We start from the raw sequence: 27,875 nt of genomic DNA, 5'->3' as shown, positions 1-27,875 counted from the left end.
CCAGCCTGGGAGTCCGGGAGCGGAAGGAGTCGTCCCCTGAGAATCCGGCTTTGAGGGCCAGTGGGGTTTGATCACAGAACTTCCACAGAACTGGGGGAAAGAGAAACTCCACTCCTGGAGGGCACACACAAAATCTCATGCACACCAGGACCAAGGGGAAAAAAGCAGTGACTCCATAAGAGACTGGGCCAGACCTTCCTGCTAGTATTGGAAGGTCACCTGCAGAGGCAGGGGGTGGCTGTGGCTCACTGCGGGGACAAGGACACTGGCAGCAACAGTTCTGGGGAGTATCCATCGGCACGAGCCCTCCTGGAGGCAGCCATCAGCCCCACCAAACATCCTGTAGGCTTCAGTGCTGGGTCACCTCAGGCCAAATAACCAACAGGACGGGAACACATCCCCACCCATCAGGAAGCCTGCCAGCCTCTTAGACAGCCTCATCCACCAGAGGGCAGCCAACAGAAGCAAGAACCACAATACTGTAGCCTACGGAATGGAAACTGCAATCACAGAAAGTCAGTCAAAAGGAGATGGCAGAGGAATTTGTCCCAGATGAAGGAAAAAGATGAAATCCCATAAGAACAACGAAGAGAAGTGGAGACAGCCAACCTACCAGAAAAATAATTCAGAATAATGATAGTGAAGATGATCTAAGATCTCAGAAAAAGAATGGAGGCAAGGATCAAGAAGACACAAGAAATGTTTAACAAAGACCTAGAAAACTAAAGAACAAACAAATGAACAATAACTGAAATGAAAAATACACTAAAAGGAATCAAAAGCAGAATATAAGTGAGGCAGAAGAACGGATAACTGACCTGGAAGACAGAATGGTGGAAATCACAGTGTGAACAGAATTAATAAAAAAGAATGAAAAGAAATGAAAACAGTCTAAGAGACCTCTGGGACATCATTAAACGCACCAACATTCGCATTATAGGGGTCCCAAAAGGAGAAGAGAGACAGAAAGGACCTGAGAAAATATTTGAAGAGATAATAGCTGAAAACTTCCCTAACACGGGAAAGGAAACAGTCACCCAAGTCCAGGAAGCACAGGGAGTCCCAGGCAGAATAAACTGAAGGAGGAACACACCAAGACACACAGTAATCAAACTGCCAAAAATTAAACACAAAGAAAAAATATTAAAAGCAACAAGGGAAAAATGACAAATACCATACAAGGGAACTCCCATAAGGTTATCAGCTGATTTCTCAGCAGAAACTCTGCAGGCCAGAAGAAAGTCACACGATATATTTAAAGTGATGATAGGGAAGAACCTACAACCAAGAATACTCTACCCAGCAAGGCTCTCATTCAGATTTGATGGAGAAATCAAAAGCTTTACAGACAAGCAAAAGCTAGGAGAACTCAGCAAAACCAGACCAGCTTTCCAATAAATCCTAAAGGAACTTCTCTAGGCAAGAAAGAGACCAGTAACTTAAAACAACCTTATACATATATAGACGGCTATATCAAAATCTTATGGGCAGAGCAAACCCAAAACCTACAATACGTACAAACACAAAAGAGAAATAGCAACCCAAACACAACACTAAAGATGGTCATCAAACCACAAGAGAAGAAAACAAAAGAGGAAGGGAAGAAAAAACACCTAGAAAAACAAAGCCAAAACAATTAAGAAAATGGCAATAGAAACATACATACCAGTAATTACCTTAAACGTAAATGGATTAAATGCTCCAACCAAAAGACACAGGCTTGCTGAATGGATACAAAAACAAGACCTGTGTATATGCTGTCTATAAGAGACCCACTTCAGACCTAGGGACACATACAGACTGAAAGTGAGGGGATGGAAAAAGGTATTCCACACAAATGGAAATCAAAAGAAAGCTGGGGTAGCAATACTTGTATCAGACAAAATAGACCTTAAAATAAAGACTGTTATAAGAGACAAAGAAGGACACTACATAATGATCAAGGGATCAATCCAAGAAGAAGATATAACAATTGTAAATATATATGCACCTAACATAGGTGCACCTCAATACATAAAGCAAATACTAACAGCCATAAAGGGAGAAATCGACACTAACACAATAATAGTGGAGGACTTTTAACACCCCATTTTCATAATGGACAGATCATCCAGACAGAAAATCAGCAAACAAACACAGGCCTTAAATGACACATTAGACCAGATGGACTTAATTGATAATTAGAGAGCATTCCATCCAAAAGCAGCAGAATGGGGACTTCCCTGGTGGTGCAGTGGTTGAGAATCACCTGCCAATGCAGGGAACACAGGTTTAAGCCCTGGTCCGGGAAGATCCCACATGCCGCGGAGCAACTAAGCCCGCGAGCCACAACTACAAAGCCCGCGCGCCTAGAGCCCGTGCTCCACAATAAAGAGAAGCCACCTCAATGAGAAGCCTGTGCACCGCAACAAAGAGTAGCCCCCACTCGCCGCAACTAGAGAAAGCCTGTGTGCAGCAACGAAGATCTAACGCAGCCAAAAATAAATAAATTTATTAAAAAAAAAAAAAAAAAAGCAAAAGCAGCAGAATACACATTCTTCTCAAGGGCACGTGGAATATTCTCCAGAACTGACCATGTGCTGGGTCACAAAACGAGCCTCGGTAAATTTAAGAAAACTGAAATCATACCAAGCATCTTTTCCAACCACATCACTACGAGATTAGAAATCAACTACAAGAAAAAAACTAAAAAACACAAACACACGGAGGGTAAACAATATGCTACTGAACAACCAATGGATGGACCCCTGGTCAGGAAACTAGGATCTCACATGCCGCCCAGCTTGGCAAAAACAAAACAAAACAAAATAACAACAAAACCTAGAGACAAATGAAAACAAAAGCACAACAATCCAAAACCTATGGGATGCAGCAAAAGCAGTTCTAAGACAGAAGTTTACAGCAATACAGTCTTACCTCAGGAAGTAAGAAAAATCCCAAACAACCTAACCTTACACCTAAAGCAACTAGAGAAAGAACAAACAAAAGCTAAAGTTAGTAGAAGGAAAGAACTAAAGATCAGAGCAGAAATGAATGAAATACAGACAACAGCAAAGATCAATGAAACTAAAAGCTGGTTCTTTGAAAAGGTAAAACTGATAAACCTTTAGCCAGACTTGTCAAGAAAAAAAAAGGAGAGGACTCAAATCAATAAAATTTGAAATGAAACTGGAGAAGTTACAACTGATACCACAGAAATACAAAGGATCATAAGAGACTACTACAAGCAACTATATGCCAGTAAAATGGACAACGTGGAAGAAATGGACAAATTCTTCGAAAGGTACAATCTCCCAAGACTGAACCGGGAAGAAATAGAAAATATGAACAGACCAATCACAAGCACCGAAATTGAAACTGTGACTTAAAAACTACCCAAAAACAAACATCCAGGACCAGATGGCTTCACAGACAAATTCTATCAAACATTTAGAGAAGAGGTGACACCTACACTTCTGAAACTGTTCCAAAAAACTGCAGAGGAAGGAAAACTCTGAAACTCATTCTGAGGGTGATGACCCTTATACCAAAACCAGACAAAGATACCACAAAAGAAGAAAATTACAGGCCAATATCACTGATGAACATAGATGCAAAAATCCTCAACAAAATACTAGCAAATCTGAATCCAAGGATACATTAAAAGGATCATACACCACGATCAAGGGGGATTTATCCCAGGGATGCAAGGATTTTTCAGTATCCACAAATCAATCAGTGTGATACACCACATCAACAAACTGAGAAATAAAAACCATGTGATCATCTCAATAGATGAAAAAAAAGCTTTTGACAAAATTCAACACCCATTTATGATAAAAACTCTACAGAGAGTGGGCATAGAGGGAACATACATACCTCAACATAATAAAGGCTATATATGACAAACCTACAGCTAACATCATACTCAACAAAACAAGGATGTCCACTCTCACCACTTTTATTCAACATAGTTTTGGAAGTCTTAGCTACAGCAATCAAAGAAAAAAAAAAAGAAATAAAAGGAATCCAAACTGGAAAAGAAGAAGTTAAACTGTCACTGTCTGCAGATGACATGATACTATACATAGAAAATCCTGAAGACTGTACCAGAAAACTACTAGAGCCCATAATCATGAATTCCTAAAGAAATAAAAGGAATCCAAACTGGAAAAGAAGAAGTTAAACTGTCACTGTCTGCAGATGACATGATACTATACATAGAAAATCCTGAAGACTGTACCAGAATACTACTAGAGCCCATAATCATGAATTCGGTAAAGTTGCAGGTTACAAAATTAATACACAGAAATCTGTTGCATTTCTATACACTAACAACAAAAGATCAGAGAGAGAAATTAAAGAAACAATCCCATTTACCATCACAGCAAAAAGAATAAAATACCTAGGAATAAACCTACCTAAGGAGATAAAACACCTGTACTCTGAAAACTATACTACACCGATGAAAGAAATCGAAGACAACACAACAGATGGAGAGATATACCATGTTCTTGGATAGAATCGATATTGTCAAAATGACTATCCTACCAAAGGCAATCTACAGATTCAATGCAATCCCTAACAAAGTACCAAAAGCACTGTTCACAGAACTAGAACAAAAAAATCTTAAAGTTTGTATGGAGAAACAAAAGACCCAAATAGCCAAAGCAATCTTGAGAAAGAAAAATGGAGCTGGAGGAATCAGGCTCCCTGACTTCAGACTATACTACAAAGCTATAGTTATCAAAACAGTATGGTACTGGCACAAAAATAGAAATATAGATTAATGGAACAGGACAGAAAGCCCAGAAATAAATCCATGCACCTATGGTCAATTAATCTACAATAAAGGAGGCAAGACTATACGATGGAGGAAAGACAGTCTCTTCAATAAATGGTGCTGGGAAAACTGGACAACTACATGTAAAAATAATGAAATTAAAATACTCTAACATCGTACACAAAAATAAACTCAAAATGGATTAAAGACCTAAATGTAAGACTGAACACCATAAAACTTTTAGAGGAAAACATAGGCAGAACACTCCCTGACATAAATCACAGTCATATCTTTCTCAATCCGTCTCCCAGACTAACTGAAATAAAAACAAAAACAAATGGGACCTAATTAAACTCAAAAGCTTTTGCACAGCAAAGGAAACCACAAACAAAATGAAAACGCAACCCACAGAATGGGAGAAAATATTTACAAATGATGCAACAGACAAGAGATTAGTCTCCAAACTTTACAAACAGCTCATAGGGCTTAATATCATAAAAACAAACAACCCAATCAAAAAATAGGCAGGGGCTTCCCTGGTGGCGCAGTGGTTGAGAGTCCGCCTGCCGATGCAGGGGACACGGGTTCGTGACCCGGTCCGGGAAGATCCCACATGCTGCGGAGCAGCTGGGCCCATGAGCCATGGCCGCTGAGCCTGTGCATCCGGAGCCTGTGCTCCGCAACGGGAGAGGCCACAGCAGTGAGAGGCCCACGTACCACAAAAAACAAAAAAACAAAAAAAAAACAAAAAAACAAAAAAAAAACAAAAAAAATAGGCAGAAGACCTAAACAGACATTTCTCCAAAGAAGATATACAGAAGGCCAAGAGGCACATCAAAAGATGCTCAACATCACTAATTATTAGAGAAACACAAACCAAAACTACAATGAGGGGTACTTCCCTGGCAGTCCAATGCAGGAGGTACAGGTTCAATCCCTGGTGGGGGAGCTAAGATCCCACACTCCTCGCGCCAAAAAAACCAGAACATAAAACAGAAGCAATACTGTAACAAATTCAATAAAGATTTTTAAATGATCCAAATCAAAAAAAAAAAAGTCTTAAAAAAAACTACAATGAGATATCACCTTAAACCAGTCAAAATGACTATCATCAAAAAATCCACAAACAATAAATGCTGGAGAGGGCGTGTAGAGAAGGGACCCCTCCTACACTGTTGGTGGGAATGTAAATTGGTATAGCCACTGTGGAGAACAGTATGGAGGCTCCTTAAAAAACTAAAAATAAAGCTACCATATGATCCTGCAATCCCATTCCTGGGCATATATCCAGAGAAAAACATGGTCCAAAAGAATACGTACACCCCAATGTTCACTGCAGCACTGTTTACAATAGCCAAGACATGGAAGCAACCTAAATGTCCACTGACAGATGAATAGATAAAGAACATGTGGTACATGTATACAAAGGAGTTATTACTCAGCCAATAAAAAGAATGAAATAATGCAGTTTGCAGCAACATGGATGGACCTAGAGATTGTCATACTGAATGAAGTCAGACAGAGAAAGACAAATATCATATGATATCGCTCATATGTGAGGTCGAGAAAAGAAATATACAAATGAAGTTAGGAAATTTGGGATTGATATGTACATACTAGTATATTTAAAATGGATAACCAATAAGGACCTACTGTATAGCACAGGGAACTCTGATCAATATATATCAATATAATAACAACCTAAATGGAGAAGAATTTGAAAAAGAATAAATATATACATATAACTGAATCACTATGCTGTACACCTGAAACTAACACAACATTGTTAATCAACTATACTCCAATATAAAATAAAAAGTTAAAAAATAAAAGAAAAAGGAATAGACTGAAATGTGGGGCAGAGGTCAATCTCTGCTAAATACTAGAAGAGATTTTTAAACAGCTGCTTTGACAATCATTAGACATTACCACAAGTGTTTCAAACAGGTCATTTAAACAACCCACACTTTATTTTCTAGAAGTTTTTCTGGGCTGGTTAATGTAGCATATTTTGGTATCAGCAAGGTATTCAGTTATGTTTATAACTGGTTAAAGACTGTAGTATCAGGGACTTCCATGGTGGTCCAGTGGTTAAGACTCCGTGCTTCCACTCTAGGGGGCACGGGTTCAATCCCTGGTCGGGGAACTAAGATCCCGCGTGCGGCGGCGTGGTGCAGACAAGAAAACAAAACAAAACAAAAAACAACAAAAAAAGAAAAGCAATGGAAATTTAAATATGAATAAAACTCAATCTCTGCCTTTAAGGAGCTTATGGTCCTATAAAAAAGACAGACATAAACAAATAGATTCAATATACTATTATTAGTAGATGATGCAAAGATGCAGACACATTATACTGAAGACTCGAAGAAGGAAAGACCTGAGCTCTCTTAAACAGAAGTCTCCACTAAAAAGGTAACTTCTAAGCTGACATCTGAAAGGTATTTATTATATCAACAAATGTTTATAGAGCAATAATAAAAGCTAATACATGAGTACTTATTATAGATCAGCCACTACACTAGAGCCTAAAGACACACAGTAAATGAAACAGCCAGCATGTCTACCCTCATGGAGTTTATGATTTAATGAAAGAGAGACAAGTGAACAAGTAACATCAAGAAAGCAAGATAAATGCTAGAACAAGAAGTATAGGCTGCAATGGAACACTCAGCAAGGGTACCTAAGGCCATCTAGGTAGGCAGGGAAGGGCTCAGAAAGTGCAGTAACTTGTAGAGGGATGAAATGTTCCAAACAGAAGGAAGGTCTACCTACAGATTAAGAATGCAGCTTGTTCAGGAACTGATATTTCACTATACCTTGAACATAGTTTGAGAGGGAAAGGGGTTAGAAATGAGGCTGGAGATTTGAGCCAGCACCAACCAACATTTAAGAGTTTGTACTTATCCTAACAGCTATAATGAGTCATTGAAGCGTTTTCAGCAGGGAAGAGACATAATTACATTTGTGTTACAGAAAAATCACTTCAGCCACTCTGGGGAAAACAGATTAGAAAAAGTTAAAGAAGTAAGAGAAACCCAGGGTAAGACATGACCTTGGCATGAACTGGGATCTAAGTAGATACATGAAAAGAAGAGGGGCTTCCCTGGTGGCACAGTGGTTGAGAGTCCACCTGCCGATGCAGGGAACACAGGTTCGTGCCCTCGTCCGGGAAGATCCCACATGCCGCAGAGCGGCTGGGCCCATGAGCCATGGCCGCTGAGCCTGCGCGTCCGGAGCCTGTGCTCCGCAACGGGAGAGGCCACAACAGTGAGAGGCCCACGTACCGAAAAAAAAAAAAAAAAAGAAGAGGATATATTCATGAGCCACCTAACAGGTAGTATCACATTACAATCCAGGGACTGACTCAATATGTGACACAAAAGCATGGGAGAGGTCACATATAGTTTCCAAACTTCTTTAGGCCTCCAGATAGATGGCAGTACCACTCAGAAATAGGAAATGTTAGAAAAGAAACAGGCTTTGTTTTATTTTGGGGAGTGAAAGAGGGAGAGAAAGGTTAAGAGGCACTTACTGAACTGAGTGCCTGTGAGACCTACGAACAGAGATGCTGGTAAGTATTCAGATATAAAAATTCAGAGGCAAGGAGAAAGGATTAGGCTGCAAATATTTTTGAGTCCTTGTGTAACTGAGGTAAGAGGAAAGAGAATATTCTGTGGAAAGACAAAAAGGGTCTGGAATAGATCCGAGACAGAATCCAGAGTAAGACTAACAATTAAAGGGAAGGCTGAGAAAGGGAAGAATGAGGAGTCAGCCCAAAGGGTAGCTGGAAAACCCACAGAGTGTGGTTTGATCAGAGAAGTTAAGGGAAAAGTTTCAAACGCAAGAAAATCAGCAATGCTGTTTGCTACCAAATAAAGCAGTGAAGAAAACAGTCCACTGGATTGAGCAATAAATCCATTCATGCCCTGTCAAGAGCAATTTGATGGCACAAGAAGCCATGGACGAAGAAGTGAGTGGAAACTGATGAAACAGAGTGTGGGCATCTCTTTCAAGAAGTCTGGTTGTGAAGAGAAGGTGGGAGGGAAATTAGCAACTGAAGGAGGACACAGGATCAAAAAAAGGCTTACTTATGTGTACACAGCCTGTGTCTGTGAGTGCAAAGGCATCTTGGCATGTGTGAATGCACACAGGTGCCCACAGAGAAGCACGTTTAAACGTAAATAAGGAAGCAAAAATAGAGAGTTTGAAGACTAAAAAAAAATACAAAAAAAAAAAATCACAACAAAGTCCCCAAGAAGGCAGGAGATGATGCACTACCAAGGACAGGTGAAGGGCTCAGTCTTAGGGAAAAAAGCACTTCGAGAGTTACAACAGAGATCACGAGAACAAGTGTAACAATGGGTAAAAATATTTTGAAATCTGGGGCATCAGGCTGAGGGAGTTCTCACCTGATGGTTTCTCTTATGCGGAATTAGGAAACAAGGTCATCTGCAAGCAGGGGAAGACGCTGTGCTGGCAGAGGTTTGAGATGAGTGGGAAATGAAACAACCACGGCAGGCACCAGGAGAGTGTACCAGCTAAGGAAATAATGGAGTTGTCAGCAAGGCTGAGGATCTTATTGAGACCTGTGGCCAAAAATTTACACAGGTACTAATCTGCAGGGTGCCTGTCTTTCTCCTGGTGTAGTCAGTATCCTGGGTATACCATAAAAAGACAGACAGCTGAATTCAACCAGGACTAGTTTTGCCAAGCAGATATGACAGAATAGCAAGGCAAGAGACTCAAGAACACCTGTAATGAAGTGATTAAAGTGAAACATTATAGAATCTAACCTGCTCGGGAAAGCAGTCAAGATGGGATAAAGGCAGAGAGCAAAATCAGAAGAGAGATCTAGGGACTAGAAAACTTGATTAAGTTACAGAACCTGTCTACCTGAGGAATAACTTAATAAGAGGAAAGGAGCTTATGGTTAGAGAATAAAATGTCTGGATTTGTGATTTCAGAAGTAGAGCCATTCTTGGCGATTACAAGGTAAAACGGCCCTGGAAAAGGACTCCTAAAATGGATAGAGGTCACTGGACAAACATGAAATCTGCCAGATGGACAAGAAAGGAGAACCAGGCAGCGAAAAGGTAGGAGACAGCACAGTATTCAGCGGACTTCAAGTAGTCTGACATTTCTAAAACTTGAGTTAAGAGGGATCGAGATGAGGATGCAGGGGCAGGGAAGAATCAGGTCACATAAGTCATGTCTTTATCTGAAATGTAATTCACTCAGAATGAGAGCTGTCTGCTGAAGGGTCGAAGGGCTGTCAGATTTAAATACCTGAAGGGCTGGTAGATTTTTAAAAATCAGTCCAGTTCTAGGGAATAGGAAATGTGAAAGATACAGGGAAGCAGATTTCAAAACAAAAGAGAATGTCCTAATGACTAATGATTACTTAAATAGGTTGCCTTGAAAATTCTTTACTACTAGATAAGTGTCTAAGCAAAACTCCATGCTGGGACTTCCATGGTGGTGCAGTGGTTAAGAATCCGCCTGACAATGCAGGGAACACGGGTTTGATCCCTGGTCCGGGAAGATCCCACATGCCGGGGAGCAACTAAGCCCGTGCACCACAACTACTGAGCCTGCGCTCTAGAGCCTGTGAGCCACAACTACTGAGCTCGCGTGCCGCAACTACTGAAGCCCGTGCTCTGCAAGAAGAGAAGCCAACATAATGAGAAGCCTGCGCACTGCCACATAGAGTAGCCCCTGCTCGCCGCATCTAGAGAAAGCCCGCATGCAACAATGAAGACCCAAAGCAGCCACAAATTTTTCTAAAAAAATTATAAAAATTAAAAACAAATGGATGTACATAAATATTTAAAAAAGAAAACAAAAAAAACCCTCAATGCTGATCTGTGATGTTATACAAAGAATCAAACAGAGCACCACTAAGTCCTGTCCAACTCCAAGTAATAAGGGGCAGAAAAAAACATCACTCACCTCAGTAACAAAAAAACTGTTGTAAAGCTATTATACTCCAATAAAGATGTAAAAAATAAATAAATAAACAAAACTCACCAATTCTACACCTATTACTCCTGCACCAATGACAACCATCTTTTCTGGAACTTTTTTTAAAGACAAAGCACCTGTAGATGACACTACTGTATCTTCATCAATCTGTAATTTAAAAAAAAGATACAATCAAAATTATTTGGAAAAACCTACTGATTATAAACTGTGATCTCACTCAGTATAATCACTAAAAATACTAAGTCATTTATTTGCTTTGAGCTACTTACGACTTTTATCCATAGACTCAATTTTAACAAAACCCCTTAAAAATGCTCACTTACAAAAAAAAAAAAAAAAGCTCACTTAAAAATTTATCATTCAGCATTTCAAGACAAAACGGTCAATTTTAACTTCATATTGAATTGAAATATATCTTAATATACAGTGTTCTATTTCTGGTCACGATCACTGCAGAATAAAGACAGGCAATTTTCCAAAGCTGAATGACTGTCAACATATAGTACTTCAGTCAGAGATCTGTCATTCAAAGTTCATAAAGAGCATAAAGTCGTTTATAAAACATATTTCTGTAGGAAGGTTGTGACAGTTGTAAAACATGTAAATACCGTAATTCCAGGAAAAGGAGTGACTTCTGAACCTGTGGCTATAAGAATGTTCTTTGTATCAATAACTTGAGTGCTGCCATCGGCTTTCATAGCGGTGACCTGATTTTTCCCAGTTATCTTTCCATATCCATTTACATGAGCAACCTTTATAAAATAATGTTTATAAATCACAAAGTTTAAAATAATTTTTTCGAGTAACAAATATGATTAATAAGAAAAAACTATTAAATAATTTATCCAATACCAAATACTTCGCTACGTATGGAACAGCAAACGTTTTGTTCTATGTATCAGGGAAATCTATTTCAGGTTAACATACTGTTTTAAATTAAATATTCTCCAGCAGCAAAGTTCTAATAACATCACTGTGAGCATAAAGCAATGTTAAGGTGTATATAAAATAAAGCAAAAATTTGAACATTAAACACACTGACCTTATTCTGTTTGAATAAGTGGGCAATTCCACCCGTTAAAGCTTTTACTGCATTACTCTTCTGCTCCATCATCTTGTCTAAATTCAAGCGAACTTCAGACACTGTAATTTGTTAAATAAATCTTTAGTCCATAGCTAAATTCCTGAAGCAATGTGTGATATTTTTCACTAATCAAGGTCTAAAAAACTGCAGCCTAATGCTTACAGAACTGTATAAAAGGCAGTATTAAAAATATTTACTCTAATAACTGATACAATAATCATAGCTGGCAAAAGGCAAACAGCATCCTATCACAATAACAGAACCTATTACACACTGTAAAAAGTCCACCTTCAGAAAAAACCAAGTCCAAAATAAAACATTATACCCATTATAACAATATATTCTCCAAACACCATATGATAACTATAAATCTGGAAGAGATTTAAATTTAAGTATTGATAAAAATGACAAAGTAAAACATCACTGGAAGTTGCAAACAAAAGGGTAAATTTCATGAAACTACTAAAAATACACATTTGAAAACTTCAAATACAGAAGCTTAATATAAAAGAATTTAATAAACTAGATTTTACTCACTCAGTTAATTCAGAAGAAAACTCTGAAGCAACTCAGAAGATAAAGCAACTCAAACTCAACAGAACATTACATGTAAGAATACCTCAGAAATCAGCTCATGCAACCAACACATTATCTTAAAGATGAGGAAAGAGAGGCCCTGAGAGATGTGATTTACCTAAAGTCACAGAGCTAGAACATGAAGCTTTACCTACAATGCACGTCTTTGACTAACCCTGTCTCTTCTTTCCTTTGTGGGTACAGAAAGTGAGTTTTGATTCTACTTTTCATCTAGCTTAATATATTTGCTTTAATGTATTTACATCACTCCTATACCTTCCTGCCTGCCTACACTACAGCCCAATCTTTCAGAAACCTACCGCTACAAAGAAATAAATGAAGGAAAATCAATTAACACCCCCCCCTCCAACCAAGGTGTGTTTTGGCCCTTCCTAGAAGGGCCAAACAATATATCAATATATCTATATCTCTATATATTTCTATATCTATATATATCTGTAAACAACAATAATTGGAGAAAAAGGATGAAATGAAAACAGTCCAAAAAGAATGGCAGGAGATATGACGTAACAAATTAAAACGTTATGAAATGTCCTTCTTTTCCACTATGCTGCATCCTTCCCCCTCTCCCTGCACCTCTTTCCACTACCAACAACTTAAGGAGACTTTGCTTCCTTCACCATTATTTGCCCATGGCACTCAGGAATCCAGCACCTCCCAATGATCTCTAGGTTTCAGGGAAATAAAAACTGACTCCTCTCTCCCTCCCTCTCTCTCTCTCTCACACACACACACACATACACACACACACACAGACTCACACACATTAGCAAAGGAACACAAGATGTCATAGTAGGAATATGAATTTAAGCCTTCTTTCTTAAATAAATCTTCTCACATTAAGATCTTTTTCTTACTCTTCCCTCACTGAACATATATTACACACTCATGAGACACAAGTCAAGTTAAGCCAGAAGAGTCAAGTTAAGTGATAATATTGCTAAATATGAAAGGTATACATACTTTCAATTCCTCTAGATGCAAAATCTTTTCCGTGGGCCATATGGTAATAATGAGAGTTATTCAATAAAGCCTAAAGGAAATAGACTCAATTATCAAATTTCACAAACTATATGTAATCAAAAACCACTTACAAAATGACATTCTCTACGTGAAATAGCATATAGGACTACACCAATTCAGTTTGTTCTTACATAATTAATCTAAGACAAACAATAACGACTTAAACGTTCAACAAACAAGAATGAAAAAACTACTTTCTTTAAAAGCAATGAATTAAATACACACTTCAGAAAGGCAGGTTAAAAAATCAGTCATATTTTCATATATAAAGGGCCTAAAAGAAGAATTTACTACCTATTATCTGTTTCACTGTAAAGGAAAGCTAAAAAGAAAAAAAGTGGAACATCAGAGTCTGTCATCAGAGCCTAGCTCAAAGGCTAGGCATTCTGAGACAAGGAATTTATTTCAGGAATGTATGGCAGACTGAAGACAGTACTCTTAACAAGGGAAAAACATGTTTTTATCATCCCTGGTTTATTTTTTAATAACTGTATTAGTTTAATATTCTAATCTCAATATATCCTTCTAGCTGGTGGCTAATGAAAAAATTTCTGCACTGCACAAAACATATGCTCACCTTAGAAGGAATACAACCAACGTTCAAGCAAGTTCCACCGAGTGTTTCATTTTTCTCAACGCAGACGGCCTACAACCAAAGAAAACATTATTTACTGCACATAACCTGCAATGTTTCAGTTCACTAAAATTCCAAATGTATCTGTCTTAATTCTTCTACAAAACATGCTACTGAAGCTGTGTTTGTGAGAATGAAATAGACTCCTTTATAATTTATTATTTGAATAATACTAACCCAAAAGCGAATTATTCTAAAAGATATTTTTGTTTAACAACCAAATACATGTTTTTGGCTCTATTACTGTATCTTCCGAAGTGTGATTAGAAGCCAAAACAAAAAAGTATTGGGGGGAGGGGAAAAATAATGACTTCACTTTGCATTTCATGAAAATACTACAGTCGAATAAACTCTCTCTTCATTAGTCTCAGGCCTAAATATAATTTATAGAATTAAGAAATTAGTTACCATTATTAATTACCTGCAAAGTATTTTGTGAATGTGATCAACTCTTGCCAAATGAAGAGGAATCAACACCTAGTCTGAGCCTAAACCTTACCTTGAAGCCTAACTGGGCAGCTTTAATAGCAGCAACATATCCTCCAGGACCAGAACCTATCACTGTTACATCAGCATCAACTACAATAAAAGCAAATTGATACAAAACAATAAATTGCTTAATATTGACCAAAAACAGTACATTTAAAAAAAAACTTACATTTTACACCTCCAAGAAAGTACAAATAATCAGCATTTTCTACACAGTACTATTCATTCCTAGGTACCTGATGTTCTTTGACATAACTGAAAATGGCACAGATTTTTAAATTTTGTTTTCTATTTATTCATTACAGCATACCAAAATATAACTGAGTTTTGGACCCACTGACCTTGCTAAATTCCATAGTTTCATAACAGACAGGCATTTACTAACACATCTGTATGAAGGAAACAGCCTGAGCTTTGGAATCTGACATACCTGGCTTCAAATCTCAGCTCCTGTCACTTATTAGTTGTGTGACTAAGTGACCTCATTTTTCTGTCATATAGGAACAATAACACTGTCTTAAATGATTGATGTTTGGATTAAATAAGATAATTTTGTATAATACTTTAGTTCTCTCAATAAATTTAAGACTGATTATATCCTTTTCAGGTACTTAACTTCTAAGATATCAGGGGGAAAACTCTGCTTCCCTATAATGCACAGCAAATACGTTTTGAACTTTATTTGAATAATGATACATTTTGTATAGTTTAAGATAATAGGCTAAACAGAACTCAATGAACTATTCTGGACATTTATCATATAAAGATAAGTAACTGAAAATTAACTTTCATCAGTAGCCTGAGGAATATAATAATTATGATACAAATGTAAAATTAAGTCCAATTATTCCCATTCTCCTCAATCCAACATCAAATAAAGCAACAATAACTGTTAAGAGTTAGAGACAGTCTCCCTTCTCCACCCCCCAACTGTCATTGCAACCTAGCATTTAGCAGTTTTTAACACACTTTCACAAATATTACCATGTTTTACCCAGAACTTCCTAGGACGAAGGTGAGGATGGCATATATCCGATATATCACAGATAAAAAACACTGGGTTCAGAGAGGTCAATTAACTTGCCCAAGGTCATCTAGCAATCGTGTGGCAGAGACAAAATTAAGTTTTCTGTCTCTCCTTCCAGTGGTATTTCCATTATTCAAACTACTCCATTCCTCCGTTTCACCTATCCCCAAGGGCAATAATCAAGCTTTATAATAACTAGCTATCTGACCTTAGATGAGTAATTTAACCTGCTTCAGCCTCAGTTTACTCATCTGCAAAATAAACAGTACAAGAAAATCTACCTCATAGGGCTGTAATACAGAATAAATAATGTATGCAAATAGCTTAGCATAGTACCTGGAACATACATAGTAAGTATTCACTGTATAGTAACTATATTCTGACCTACAAAGACAGCAATTTTAATTTCTTATCATCCCTCCCCCACAAAACCCACACCTCCTAGGGGATGGGAGTGTAGTATCATTCAAAAGACCTTTGCTGGCCTGAACAGAATCAAATAACCTCTATGTTATTTGACAACTAACAAGTTAGCCAACCCAGTTATCCACAAAAGCTAAGGATCGTCCTACTGAATAAATCATAGTACTGATTCTCCTTGGTTATGTCAGATGATAATTAGGATTACCCAATACATGAAAAAAATATAGCTGGTCCAATACATGATAAAAGTATTGCTTCAATTTCTACTGATCCATTTATGCTTTTTGGCCACAATGCTTGGTTCACTCATTCATGTTCAGAATTAAGTATGTAATAAAATGTATTTCTATTTTCAAATCTTGAACCAAATCAGGACCTAAACAATATCCCTTAGTTTGGGTCCTAATTTTTAATTTCACAGTAATCTAAATACAAGCTCCACATGTTTCTTTGCTGATTTTTTAAACAATTTTTTGGTTATAATATACATGTTTGTTGATTAAATTTAAACACAAAAAAGCCAAAATACTTGCATTTTATTTCCCAATTTACTGTGTCATCTTAGGTCTTTTTAAAAACTGTAGAAAACACCAAAAAACAGTTTGCCTTGCACTGAAGATACTAAGTGCACCATTCCATCAGAATCCCACTAAAGTGCTAGGAAGCACAAAGATGAAGGGAAAAAGAAGTCTTCATCTGAAGATTTGTCAACTGAAAGTATAGGAGGGTATATCCAATGCAAAGCTTCAAAAATAAGCTATTATTTAGGGGAAGTACACCAATGTCTGCAATTCACCTTGAAACGCATCAGAAAAGTAAGAAGAATGAATGGATACGTATATGAATGAACAGATATGTGATAATGTAAGTATAGTAAAATGTGAAGAATCCATGGGTATTCACTGTAAAATTCTTGCAACTTTTCTAAATGTTTGAAATTTTTCATAATAAAATACTGGAAAAACCAACCAGCTAGCTTTCACCTTTACCAAAGGCTGCTTGTAAGTGACAGTTTACAACACCTGATTCTGACTCACCATCTCCTTGTCAAGAAGCATTTCTCAATTTTAAAGCAGTTTTAAAAATCAGGATATAGAAAAGTAGTTAAACCAAATACATTAATTTAGGGAACACTTAATATATAATTTTACAAAACTAGCATCAGCCTTTAAAAGTGAAAAAGAAAAACTGAAAAGGATATACAAGTTGATAGCATAAGAGAACGATGACTAAGCCAAAACGGCAAAAGACAGCTGGATAGCAATCTTCATTTCAGGTGGCAGTAAAATACCAGGAGAAAGCTATCAGGTTGATACTTTAAGAAATACTGGGGTACAATAAGAGGTGACTGACTTAATTAGTCAACGCCATGAAATGAACCGAAAGAAAAAGCAGGAAAAAGTGCTCTACAAGTTACTCTACAAATGTTACTTATTATATCATTATGAAGAAACTAAGGATACCACATTATCAAGGCTACCACTGAAATAAAGGTGTCCGGTTACAAACCAACTGTAATCATCAACAAATTACAACACATGTTTTAAGAAGTCAGTTGGCAATATTATCTGCCACTTGGATAATTTACATGCCAGGTAGTGAGCTAAATGCTTCCTGTTGTCTTATTTAAGCCTCGGCACATCTCTGTTACACAGTTATTATTGCCATTTAACAGGGAGAAAATAAGGCTTGAGGGTAACTAAACAACCTATATAAGGTTGCACAATTAGTAACTGATCCAGCCAGGATTCAAGCCATATTCTTTAGATTCTGAAGCCTATGCTCCTACACCATTATGCCTCTCAAACACTCAGATGATCCCATAATCTGCAGGTCAATCAGGAACTCCAACTAAAATGACACGAAGCTCTTCATTATCAGAATGAAATCAAATTTCATGAATGCCTACCCTATGAGGAAATCATCACTACCTTCAAAAACCTTATGTTATAGTTAGGGGAAATAGGCACATATCAAAATGTAGATAAATCAAGATTATTTTTAAAACAAACAAAAAAAGGAATAGGAAAAGAAATGTAAGGCAGTAATTATTAATTACCAATTTCACTAAATGAGTATAAGAGCTACTTGTTGTAATGTTTACTTGTTGTTTTGTTGATGGGGGTGGGGGGGTCTGTTTTAAAATCATCAATAGCCTGGGACTTCCCTGGCGGTCCAGTGGTTAAGACTCTGCACTTCCACTGCAGGGGGCACTGGTTCAATCCCTGGTCGGAGAACTAAGATCCCACATGTTGCATGGTGCAGCCAAAAAAAAACAAAACAAAAAACCACACCCAAAAAACAAAACAAAAACTACAATAAAATAATCAATAGCCTTAATCTTCAGTCTATTTCCATAGTCACATCCTCTACCTGTGATCACCCTAAACAGTTCAGCTTCAAAGAAAATCTTGAATTCTAATACTTTTACTTTCTGATGATAACCCTACAACCCTCTAATCCATAACGAAAGAGAAACACAGTAAAAGAAGAAAGGATTTGAAGTTAAACAAACCTGAGTTCAAATATGAGCTCTACCATCTCTTAAATTCTTGGGAAAATTATTTAATCTCTCTGGGCTTCGATGCAACATAGGCATAACAGTGACAGCAATATCTACATCCCAGGGTAGAGAGGTGAGAGATAAGGTATGTCAAGATCCTGGGAGAATGCCAGGTGCACACTCGGCACTCAACACATGTTTCTTCCCTTCTCAGATCCTTCTCCCAATTTTGGTCCTGCAGCCTCCAGTCCCCATCCCCACCCTCCTCAGCTACCACGGTGTTACCTCCTGCCAAAACCCAACTAGGACTTTATTCTCTTGCTCGTTGGTTTCCCTGCCTCTTGGTAGATAAAATCCAAGTTCCTATATACACATCTAAATCTCTTAGATAGCTATTTCTCCAGCCTCATCTTCCACCACATTCTGCTTATCAACCAAGATCATGCAGTTTAAGCTTCAGCAATAATGAATTACTGGTACCTTACACGCACAGAATTGGGCTGGTCCACCCACATACATTCTGGCCCATCTACCTAGAAATAAATACTGACAGCAAGTATTTCACATTACAGACACAATTCTAAGCTCTTGGGCTACCAATGAACGACAGAGCCCTGGTTCTTACAGTCTAACGAGAGAAAAAGTTATTACAATAAAAACTCTGATCTGCAACCAAAACGAGCTTTAAAAACAAATCTGATTATATCACGTCCCTGCTTAAAATACTTCAATGACCTCCAATTGCCCTTAAAATAAAGAGTTAGGGTCTTCTGTAACCTGGAGAAGTCAACCGTCAACACATTTCAGCCACACTGGCCCTTTTCGGGCTCCTCAAATGCACTATGCTCCTTCTCGCCTCAAAATATTCCCACATACAGGTCTTTCTACCTGGAACACCTCCTCCCATACCCACTCCCACCCCAACCCTTTTCAGATATCATCATTTCCTTAGAAAATAACTGTGGCCATTCCTGATCCATATACAGATATCATAACTCCCAATGCTCAGTTGGGAGCACTGGGACTCAGTGGAGTCCTTATCACAATTATTTGTTGGATGTTTATATTCCCCAGTGGACTGTAAACTATACAGCTGCATCTTGTCTGTCCTGTTCACTGTTGTATCCCAGCAACTAGTCCAATAACTGGCACACAGTAGATACTCCATATCTGTTGAAATAACGAATGAATAAATTAACGTAGCAAATGTGACTGATGAAGGGCTGTAAGTCTATTCCGGTCACGAAACAGGTCATATCAACAACACACAATACTTTTCAAATCTTGATGAATTTGGTTCATATTCAAACACCGCCCAGATGCTGTAACAGGGACTGTATCATAATACGCTTCAACTCCTCAAGTTGGTCAAGCAATACTCATGTAACGAGGCAAGCCAAACAGAACAAGGATAAAGAGCGTAAGCTCTAGAGTCAGAAGAATTTCCCCAGCTCTGTCATTTCCTAGCTAAGCTCTCTCGACTCAGCTCCTGCATTCACTAAATGGGGAAAATAGCAGCACACACCTGGTAGGAGAGACACAAGCAGCACACACCTGTTAGGAGAGCCACAAGGATTAAAGACTGTACCTGAGACAGAGTAAGCCATCAATGCATCAGTTAATATCACTGTTGCTGCTGGGTACTCACTGTGTACCAGGCATCATACTGGATGCTTGTGATGGAGCATAACTAAAACAGACATGGCCCCAGAGTTTATTCAATAAATATGCACTGAGTACCTACTGTACCATTTTTGGTGCCGAACAGTCACAAATCAGTCCTTGCCCTAATGAAGTGTGCACTCTTGAGGAAAGTACAGACATTAAATAAACACCTCAGACAAATATAAGTATGTACATAAAACACTTCTTACTTCATGCAACCAAAGACTTTATGCACGGAATCTACATAGGTACTAAGGGATTTATAATTTACTTGATGTCAAGGGATCACTAAATTATTGGATTCATGAGTGCTCAGTTATCCCCGTAACATTACAATCTAAGTTCCTGCCCAGGGACTGCCTGGCAAATAGAAGGTACTGAATAAATCCTCCTTGAATATGTAATACCAAAGGCGCAGAATGAGCCATGGAAAGTCCTTACTTGCATGCTCTGGAAGTGAAAATCTAATATTTCTCCTGTTGAGCTGAGAAGAATAAGTAATAACCCCATTTAACAAAAGAGACAAAGAGGGGCTTCCCTGGTGGCGCAGTGGTTGAGAGTCCGCCTGCCGATGCAGGGGACACGGGTTCATGCCCCGGTCCGGGAAGATCCCACATGCCGCGGAGCAGCTGCGCCCGTGAGCCATGGCCACTGAGCCTGTGCGTCTGGAGCCTGTGCTCCGCAACAGGAGAGGTCACAACAGTGAGAGTAAAAAAAAAAAAAAAAAAAAAAAAAAAAAAAAAACAGACAATTTCAAATACTCAACAGTCTTGGTAATGGGAGGCCAAAGTATCTTACTATAAACCCATTAACTCCCTGTTTTAAATACTTTAAAAGATAAAGTACATATCCTTTACAGAAACTTCAAAAATATAGAAAAGTATAAAGAAAAAAGTATTCAGTCCATAGCTTCCTTTCAGGGTACATTCTTCTAGTCTTTAAAACGTGCTTTTGATAAGCCCACCAAGATTTTCATTCAGCATGGAAAAAGATTTCTCACAATTCTAAACCATGTTAAGCGACTGACACACTCAATCTTACCCAGTGGACAGAATTAAGTTTTTTGGGTTTTTTTTTTTTGACCACACAGCACAGCAGGCAGGATCTTAGTTCCCCTACCAGGGATCAAAACCCATGCTCCCTGCAGTGGAAGTGCCTAACTTTTTAAGTGTAAACATATAAAATCGCTCCTCTGCCCAACACCCTTCAGTGGTTTCCCCTCACACTTGGGAGTAAAATCCTGGCCTGGCTTATAAAACCCTCCATATCTGATCCCTGCCTAACTCTCTGCTTTTACACTCTATGGGTCTCTGCTCTACCCACACCAGCCTTCTTGCAATTCCTTAAACCTCACAACTGAATTCTCACCTCAGACCCTTCTCACTGCTGTTTCCCTCTGCCTGAAACAAACTCCTCACTCCCTCACTTTACTCAGGCCCTTACACAGAAAAGCCCTGACGCCCTATCTAAAATAGCCTCCTTACCTCCCAATTACCAGCTTTCGTTTTCAAAGACCTCCCAAAATATTTCCCTGTTACTTGTGTACTGTTTGTCTTTTACCACCAGACTATAAGTTCCATAACAGTAGAGCTTTGCCTCATTCACCACCCAGAACACACTAGATGCTCAATAAACATTTAAGTGAATAAACATATGAACAAATGAATTCTATGACCGATTACTTTATTATTAGTTACTCTACCATTCACTTGCTTTTACATTTAAACACAAAGGAAATATGAGGTAATATGAGGAAAACCTGTTTTACTAAGTACTTACTTGGTTGATCTGCATAAGTTCTCAGTGGCACTGCAGAAACTCCTTGCAGACCATGAGATATTCGACTGAAATGGCCTCTCTGAAACAAAGAAAAGAAAATGTTCCTATTATGTAAAATGATTTCAAAATATAGAACTCCTGAACATCCTTGAAAACAATGAGTTAAGGCAAATGTATCAAGCAATGATTATTAATGTATCTTCCATTGCCACAGAGGTTACACATCAATTTCTCCTCTTCTGTAAAAACAGTCAGCTTACCACACTTTTCATTATGAACAGTCAACATCCCATTTCATATTTAACCTAACTAAAACATGTTACTCAATGGTGTAAGTTTTATTAAATTTTCAGGAAACATGGCTAACTTTTGGTGCCAGGGATCATTTTAATGTCATAACTAAAGTGTTCAAAGTTCTAGCTTAAGTACTTGGATAATTTCATTATGCAACCCTTTTACACGTGATCCATGTACAACCTATGAAGATGTACCTGAACCGTCCAACAGGAATAGAAAATGAGACAAAATACCTTAGAAAAATGCACCAAGTAATGTACTCATATTCAAGAGCTACTACGGTTTTACAAACTGCATCATAATCTCTACAACAACCTCTAAATGTGGATGGCTACTATTTCCTAAGAACAGTGAGGCACAAAGGAACAAAGCAAATAGCTCCTATCACAGAAGGCAAATGGGAAGCAGTGACAAAACCTACACTGAGCTAGTAACGTTGTCTATTTCAAGGCAATTCTTGCACCTGAGGTCAGGACAGCGGTCCAAAGAACAGCAGAATAAGTATCAGTCCTGAGTTTTAGTCCCAGCTCTGCCTTTCACTAAAAGTACAACTCCTAGCATGTTACATTAACTTCGGAAAACATAAGCTACTCATCTTTGAAACAAAGGAGTCTGACTACTGTATTATTTTTAAGGTCTGCATCAATATTGTATCCAGGCACGATCCCACATAAATACACTTCGGCTGTATTCGGTACATAAATGAAAAAGGAAAGCTTTCCTGAGAATAACCTGTTACAATTAAAAATATGAGCTTCTAAGAGGGAAGTCAATGCACACTAGCTTAAAACTGCAAACACTTACGGGACCTTCGAGGAATTCCTACGGCTACGTGTTAGGGCTGACTCGGTCTGGGTCTTTCAAGCGGTGGCCCAAGGTTACCTGTCCACTACAGAAAGGCCACTCAGGGCCGGGCCGAGGATAAGCAAAAGTTATGAAAAAGAGTCGACCATATGGGGCAAGGTAGACTCATACTTCCTCCGCCAAGGGGGCAAGGCCTACGTGCGACCGCCAGGCCCCACGGCCCAGGCTTGGGAGGGAACTGTGTGTGACTGCTGGCCGTCATACAACCGGCGGGGCCTCTCCACCGCCCAGACCTCTGCCTCCGAACCGCTGCCCGGGCTGAGCCGGTTCAGGGGTGGAGCCGCAGCTGGTCCCGGCCTGGCCGCCGGCCTCTCCCACCCCCACCACCTAGGCTGCGTCCCGGACCCCGTCAGCGGACCTCTCTGTGCCTCTGGCTCAGCACGACCCCACCCAGTCGGCCCTCACCTTAGCCAAAGAACAGTACACACGACTCCAGCTCTGCATCTTGCCGCTGGACTTTCCTTTCCGCCAAAAGCTTTCACCTCCACTAAGCGTCTCCGCCGCCTCGCCAAGGTCTCCCAGCTCTGCGCATGCACGAGCGCGGCCTACGTCATCGGTCGGGCGCCGCGCGATTGGCCCGCGCCGTGCGGACCAGTCAGGCTCGGCGTCGTACACTGTCGTAAGGCGCGTAGTGCTTTGGGGCAGCGGGGAATGAGGGACCGTTCTAGGGGAATGAAAGTGTCAGGGGTTGCAATGTGATCTTATAGAATACTTGAAAGGCGTTTGCTATCGTAAAGCTATCGTTTGCTTAAAGCACACTACAAAAAGTAAAGTTTCACCAGTTCTTGATGCTGCTAGGCTGAGGAATCTCAGCACTTTCCGGGCACTATCTCACTTTAACCCTAACTATAGGAAGGATTCCGAGTATTTCTACTTCTTGGATGAGGCCCTGAGAGGTTAAACACCCCCCCCAAGGTCTCACCAAGGACAGATAGCTGCAGCCCTCAAGTCAAAGCCTTTAGTCTTAATTACTGCTTTATAATCTCTCCCTCAGTTCAAATGCCATGTAAGAGATGGAGTCAAAGACTATGGTATCACCGGCATCCTGCTCTAAGTAACTAAGGTAACTGGCAATGTTTAGAAAACACACTATCTTCTATCTCCTCAAATGGGAAACACACCTCCCTGTTGAAGCAAATTAGAATGGGTGGGGGGTGGGGGTTGATATCATACTTTTTTAAGAGACACTGAAAACCATTGTCTTCAGAACTGAGCACAGAGATCTAAGTTCTGATCCTTGCTTTGCAATAACTCTGTATAGCGTGGATAAAACTTAATTCTACATTTCTTGAAAGTTTACTGCCCAGGCACTGTGGATTTAGATACTAATTAGAAATTAATGGGAGTTCCCTGGCGGTCCAGTGGTTAAGACTCCGCATTCTCAATGCCAAGGGCCCAGGTTCATCCCTGGTTGGGAAACTAAGATCCCATACGCCTAAGCCGCGCAGCATGGCCAAAAAAAAAGAAAAGAAAAGAAAAAAAGAAATTACTCCTTGCTGAGGCAAGCTGTTTTAGGAGAGAAGATATGAATGATATTTAGTGTTTGTTATAGAGGCTACCACTCTGTACTCAATATCCATTCTCCCTCTTCTTTCCTTTGTAGATAAGCATTTTGGCCATCTTAACCATTTTCCTGGCTTTAGCACCCACCTGCATACACTGATAATGATAACTCCTAGATCCTCAGCTCCTGTTTCTACTTCTCTCCTGGACTCCAATTCCATATTTTCAGCTGTCTACTGAACACATCCAACTGGGCGGTTCTGCCAGCACCTCAATGGCAATTATCTAATATCTAAAATGTTAAATACATATTGTCTCCTTTATATTTATAATTCATGATACCTCCATATAGCCAGTCAAACATAGGAAAAAATATCGTAGCCATTCTCAGTTCTTCCCTTTATCCCAATATCTAATTAGTCACTGTTTTACTTGACTACATCTAGAAGCAGACCTGGAGACAAGCATTTGAGTGCAACAAGTCTGTTGGAGAGATGAACCAAGAAAGCATCAGTAGGGGATGGAAAAGAGATGGAAACGATTTCAGTTACATTAATGACTAGATTACCACTGTGGGCAATTGTGTCTCAGACTCATTGGACACCTCTGGAAGACAGCATACAGCATGCTTCAGAGTTGTCCTACCCAAAATATATCCATCAACTTCCATCAGGCTTTGGTTGAGGACTGCTCATAGGGATTTTAACTCCCTGGCACATCTGGCCTGCCCTGTAAGTGGGCTGAGTGAGCACCAACAGCGGGAGAAATCTCTCAGGCAAAGAGACCCTGGTGCTTCCAATAAGAAGGGTTTGTGTGAACATGAAAAGAAAAAGTGAGTGCTAAAAGGATACAGGTGAGACACCAGTAAGGTTAGCAACAATCACCAAGTTCTGTCAATTCTGAAAGTGAGACTAAGAGTGAAGGAAACAATGATGATGGCTCCAAACTTTCTACCTTAGATGGCAGGGTGGGTAGTGAAAGCAATACAGAAATAGGCAGTCAATACAGAAATAGGAGAAAGAACAGCTTTGGGGAGAAGGTAAGTTGGAGACAGAAGGCTCTCCTAAGAAAGCGATGCTTGACTTAAAATCCAAGCAAGTTGTAGGAGGGCTCCAGGCAGTAAGCATTATTATCATACCCATTTTACAGATGGGAAAGAATGCAGTGAGGAGAACTGAAATGACAATTAGGAGACCAAAGTTCTAGACCTGAATGCTCTTCACTTTCTCTGTAATCTAGTATAAGTCGTATCTTGGGACCTTGGTTGCCCAAATTTTCTAATGAGGGGCTACAAGCTCCCTTTCAGCTATAAAGCTATTCCACTGAGTTGCATAGAGTTGGCTTCCAGAGAACCACATAACAGTCACATCTGTAGTAGAGGTTCGTTACTTTGGCGCTGTCGTCTAGTGGAAACCTCACTCTATGTTTGACAGATCTGTCACAGTGTGAGATCACACTCCACTAGGAAGCCCAAGTGGCCCTCCCTGGCTCTCCTGACTCCAAAGAGGTAGAACAGGCACAGAACCTAAGCCAATCAGGTGCTCTTCCCAGGACCAAAGTCAGGAGTGGCACAAAGAAACTGACAGCTTAGAATTCATGCCACTAGCAGCTGCTCAGTGGCCAGTGGTGACAATGGCAGTGCTCCATTCAAACCCTACCTGTGGAAAATCTCAGCTGGGGCTGCCTATCTTCCTGCCTGCTTCTCAAAACTTCACATCGGTTCTTTTGCTATCAGACAGCTTGCCAATAAATTCCGTTTTGCCAAACTGAACCAGAGATGATTTCTCAGAGATTACTTGTAATCCAGAAACACGACTAGTACACTACCATTTATTAAAAAGCTGCTGTGTACCAGACACCTTAAATGAACTTTAAAGAAATCTCATAAGATTGCAAGATAGGTATCATTAATCAGGTTTTTAAGAAAAGGAAACAGGCTCAGAGAGTTTAAATAACACACCTAAGCTCATGCACTCAATCAGCAGCAAACCACAGTGTGCCCCTGCCTCTTGCACAATTCTGTGCCCCACCTATTCCTGCTGGACGCAGCACTAACCAGTGAGGAAGAGAATTCCTTGGTTTTCTTTCTACTACCTCGTTCTCTTCTGGGGCAAGTCCTCATCTCTGGCACTGGCCGGCCTTGATTGATTAACTCAGGTTTGGTGGGGTTGAATTTCTCCATCTATTAGGACACAAACAGCCCACATGGTCTCAGGTGTACTGCCCATAGAGCCCTCTTCCCTGGGTAGTTCGTGGTTTTACTGTAGCCAAAATTCCGCCTCTGTACATCAGTACCAAATTGAATGTCGGAGACAGAGTTTTGTGTGAAGTAGAAAAGGATAGTTATTGCCTTGCCAGGTAAAGGGGGCCACAGAAGGTTAAGGCCCTCAAAACCGTGTGTCCCGGGGGCTTCCCTGGTGGCGCAGCGGTTGAGAGTCCGCCTGCTGATGCAGGAGACACGGTGTTCGTGGCCCGATCCGGGAAGATCCCACATACCGCGGAGCTGCTGGGCTCCTGAGCCATGGCCGCTGAGCCTGCGCGTCCGGAGCCTGTGCACCGCAACGGGAGAGGCCACAACAGTGAGAGGCCCACGTACCGCAAAACAAAACAAAACAAAACCACCGTGTGTCCCTACCCAGAGGGGATGGAGAGGAGTTTTACAGTAATGCTTCAAAGAGGAGGGCGTGGTCAACACGTGTACGTTCTTCTGATTGGTTGGTGGTGAGGTATTTGGGAGTCAGCATCATCAACCTTCTGGTTCCTACCGGTCTAGGGTCTATGTGTTTATGGGCAGCATGCAGTCAACTTCTTTCACCTGGCGCGGATTTTAGCATCTGCAAAACAGCTCAAAGATATTATACGTATCCCTTGAGGGGAAGCAGGACCCTGCCCCCAGGCTTCACTATTGTATCTTTCTTTAAAAAAAGCGATTTTATTTTATTTATTTTTGACTGCGTTGGGTCTTCATTGCTGCAGCACGGGCTTTCTCTAATTGCAGCGAGCAGGGGCTGCTCTTCGTCACCGTGCGCGGGCTTCTCATTGCGGTGGCTTATCTTACTGCGGTGCATGGGCTCTAAGCGCCTGGGCTTCAGTAGTTGCAGCACGAGGGCTCAGTAGTTGTGGCACCCCAGCTTAGTTGCTCCCCGACATGTGGGATCTTCCTGAACAAGGGCTCGAACCCCTGTCCCCTGCACTGGCAGGCAGGTTCTTTTTTTTCTTTTTATTTTTTTGTGGTACGCG

General features: G+C 39.8%; 1 protein-coding gene across 1 annotated transcript in view; it reads right to left on the bottom strand.

Moving 5' to 3' along the window:
* The window catches only part of DLD (dihydrolipoamide dehydrogenase), a 50,855-nt gene extending 27,190 nt beyond the window's left edge, over positions 1–23,665 (bottom strand). Inside the window, 8 exon segments of the mRNA XM_024742238.1 lie at positions 10,793–10,894; positions 11,356–11,499; positions 11,790–11,890; positions 13,392–13,461; positions 14,029–14,097; positions 14,585–14,664; positions 21,972–22,050; positions 23,538–23,665. Of these exon segments, the coding sequence (XP_024598006.1) occupies positions 10,793–10,894; positions 11,356–11,499; positions 11,790–11,890; positions 13,392–13,461; positions 14,029–14,097; positions 14,585–14,664; positions 21,972–22,050; positions 23,538–23,576 (684 nt within the window). The 5' untranslated portion in view covers positions 23,577–23,665.
* Between the last annotated feature and the right edge of the window lie 4,210 nt (positions 23,666–27,875).

This window comes from Neophocaena asiaeorientalis, unplaced genomic scaffold (genome assembly GCF_003031525.2).
Source record: "Neophocaena asiaeorientalis asiaeorientalis breed wild unplaced genomic scaffold, Neophocaena_asiaeorientalis_V1.1 scaffold373, whole genome shotgun sequence".
NCBI classification, from domain to species: Eukaryota; Metazoa; Chordata; class Mammalia; order Artiodactyla; family Phocoenidae; genus Neophocaena; species Neophocaena asiaeorientalis.
The sequence above is the reverse complement of the archived record's forward strand: the minus strand, read 5'-3'. Positions and strand labels throughout refer to the sequence as shown.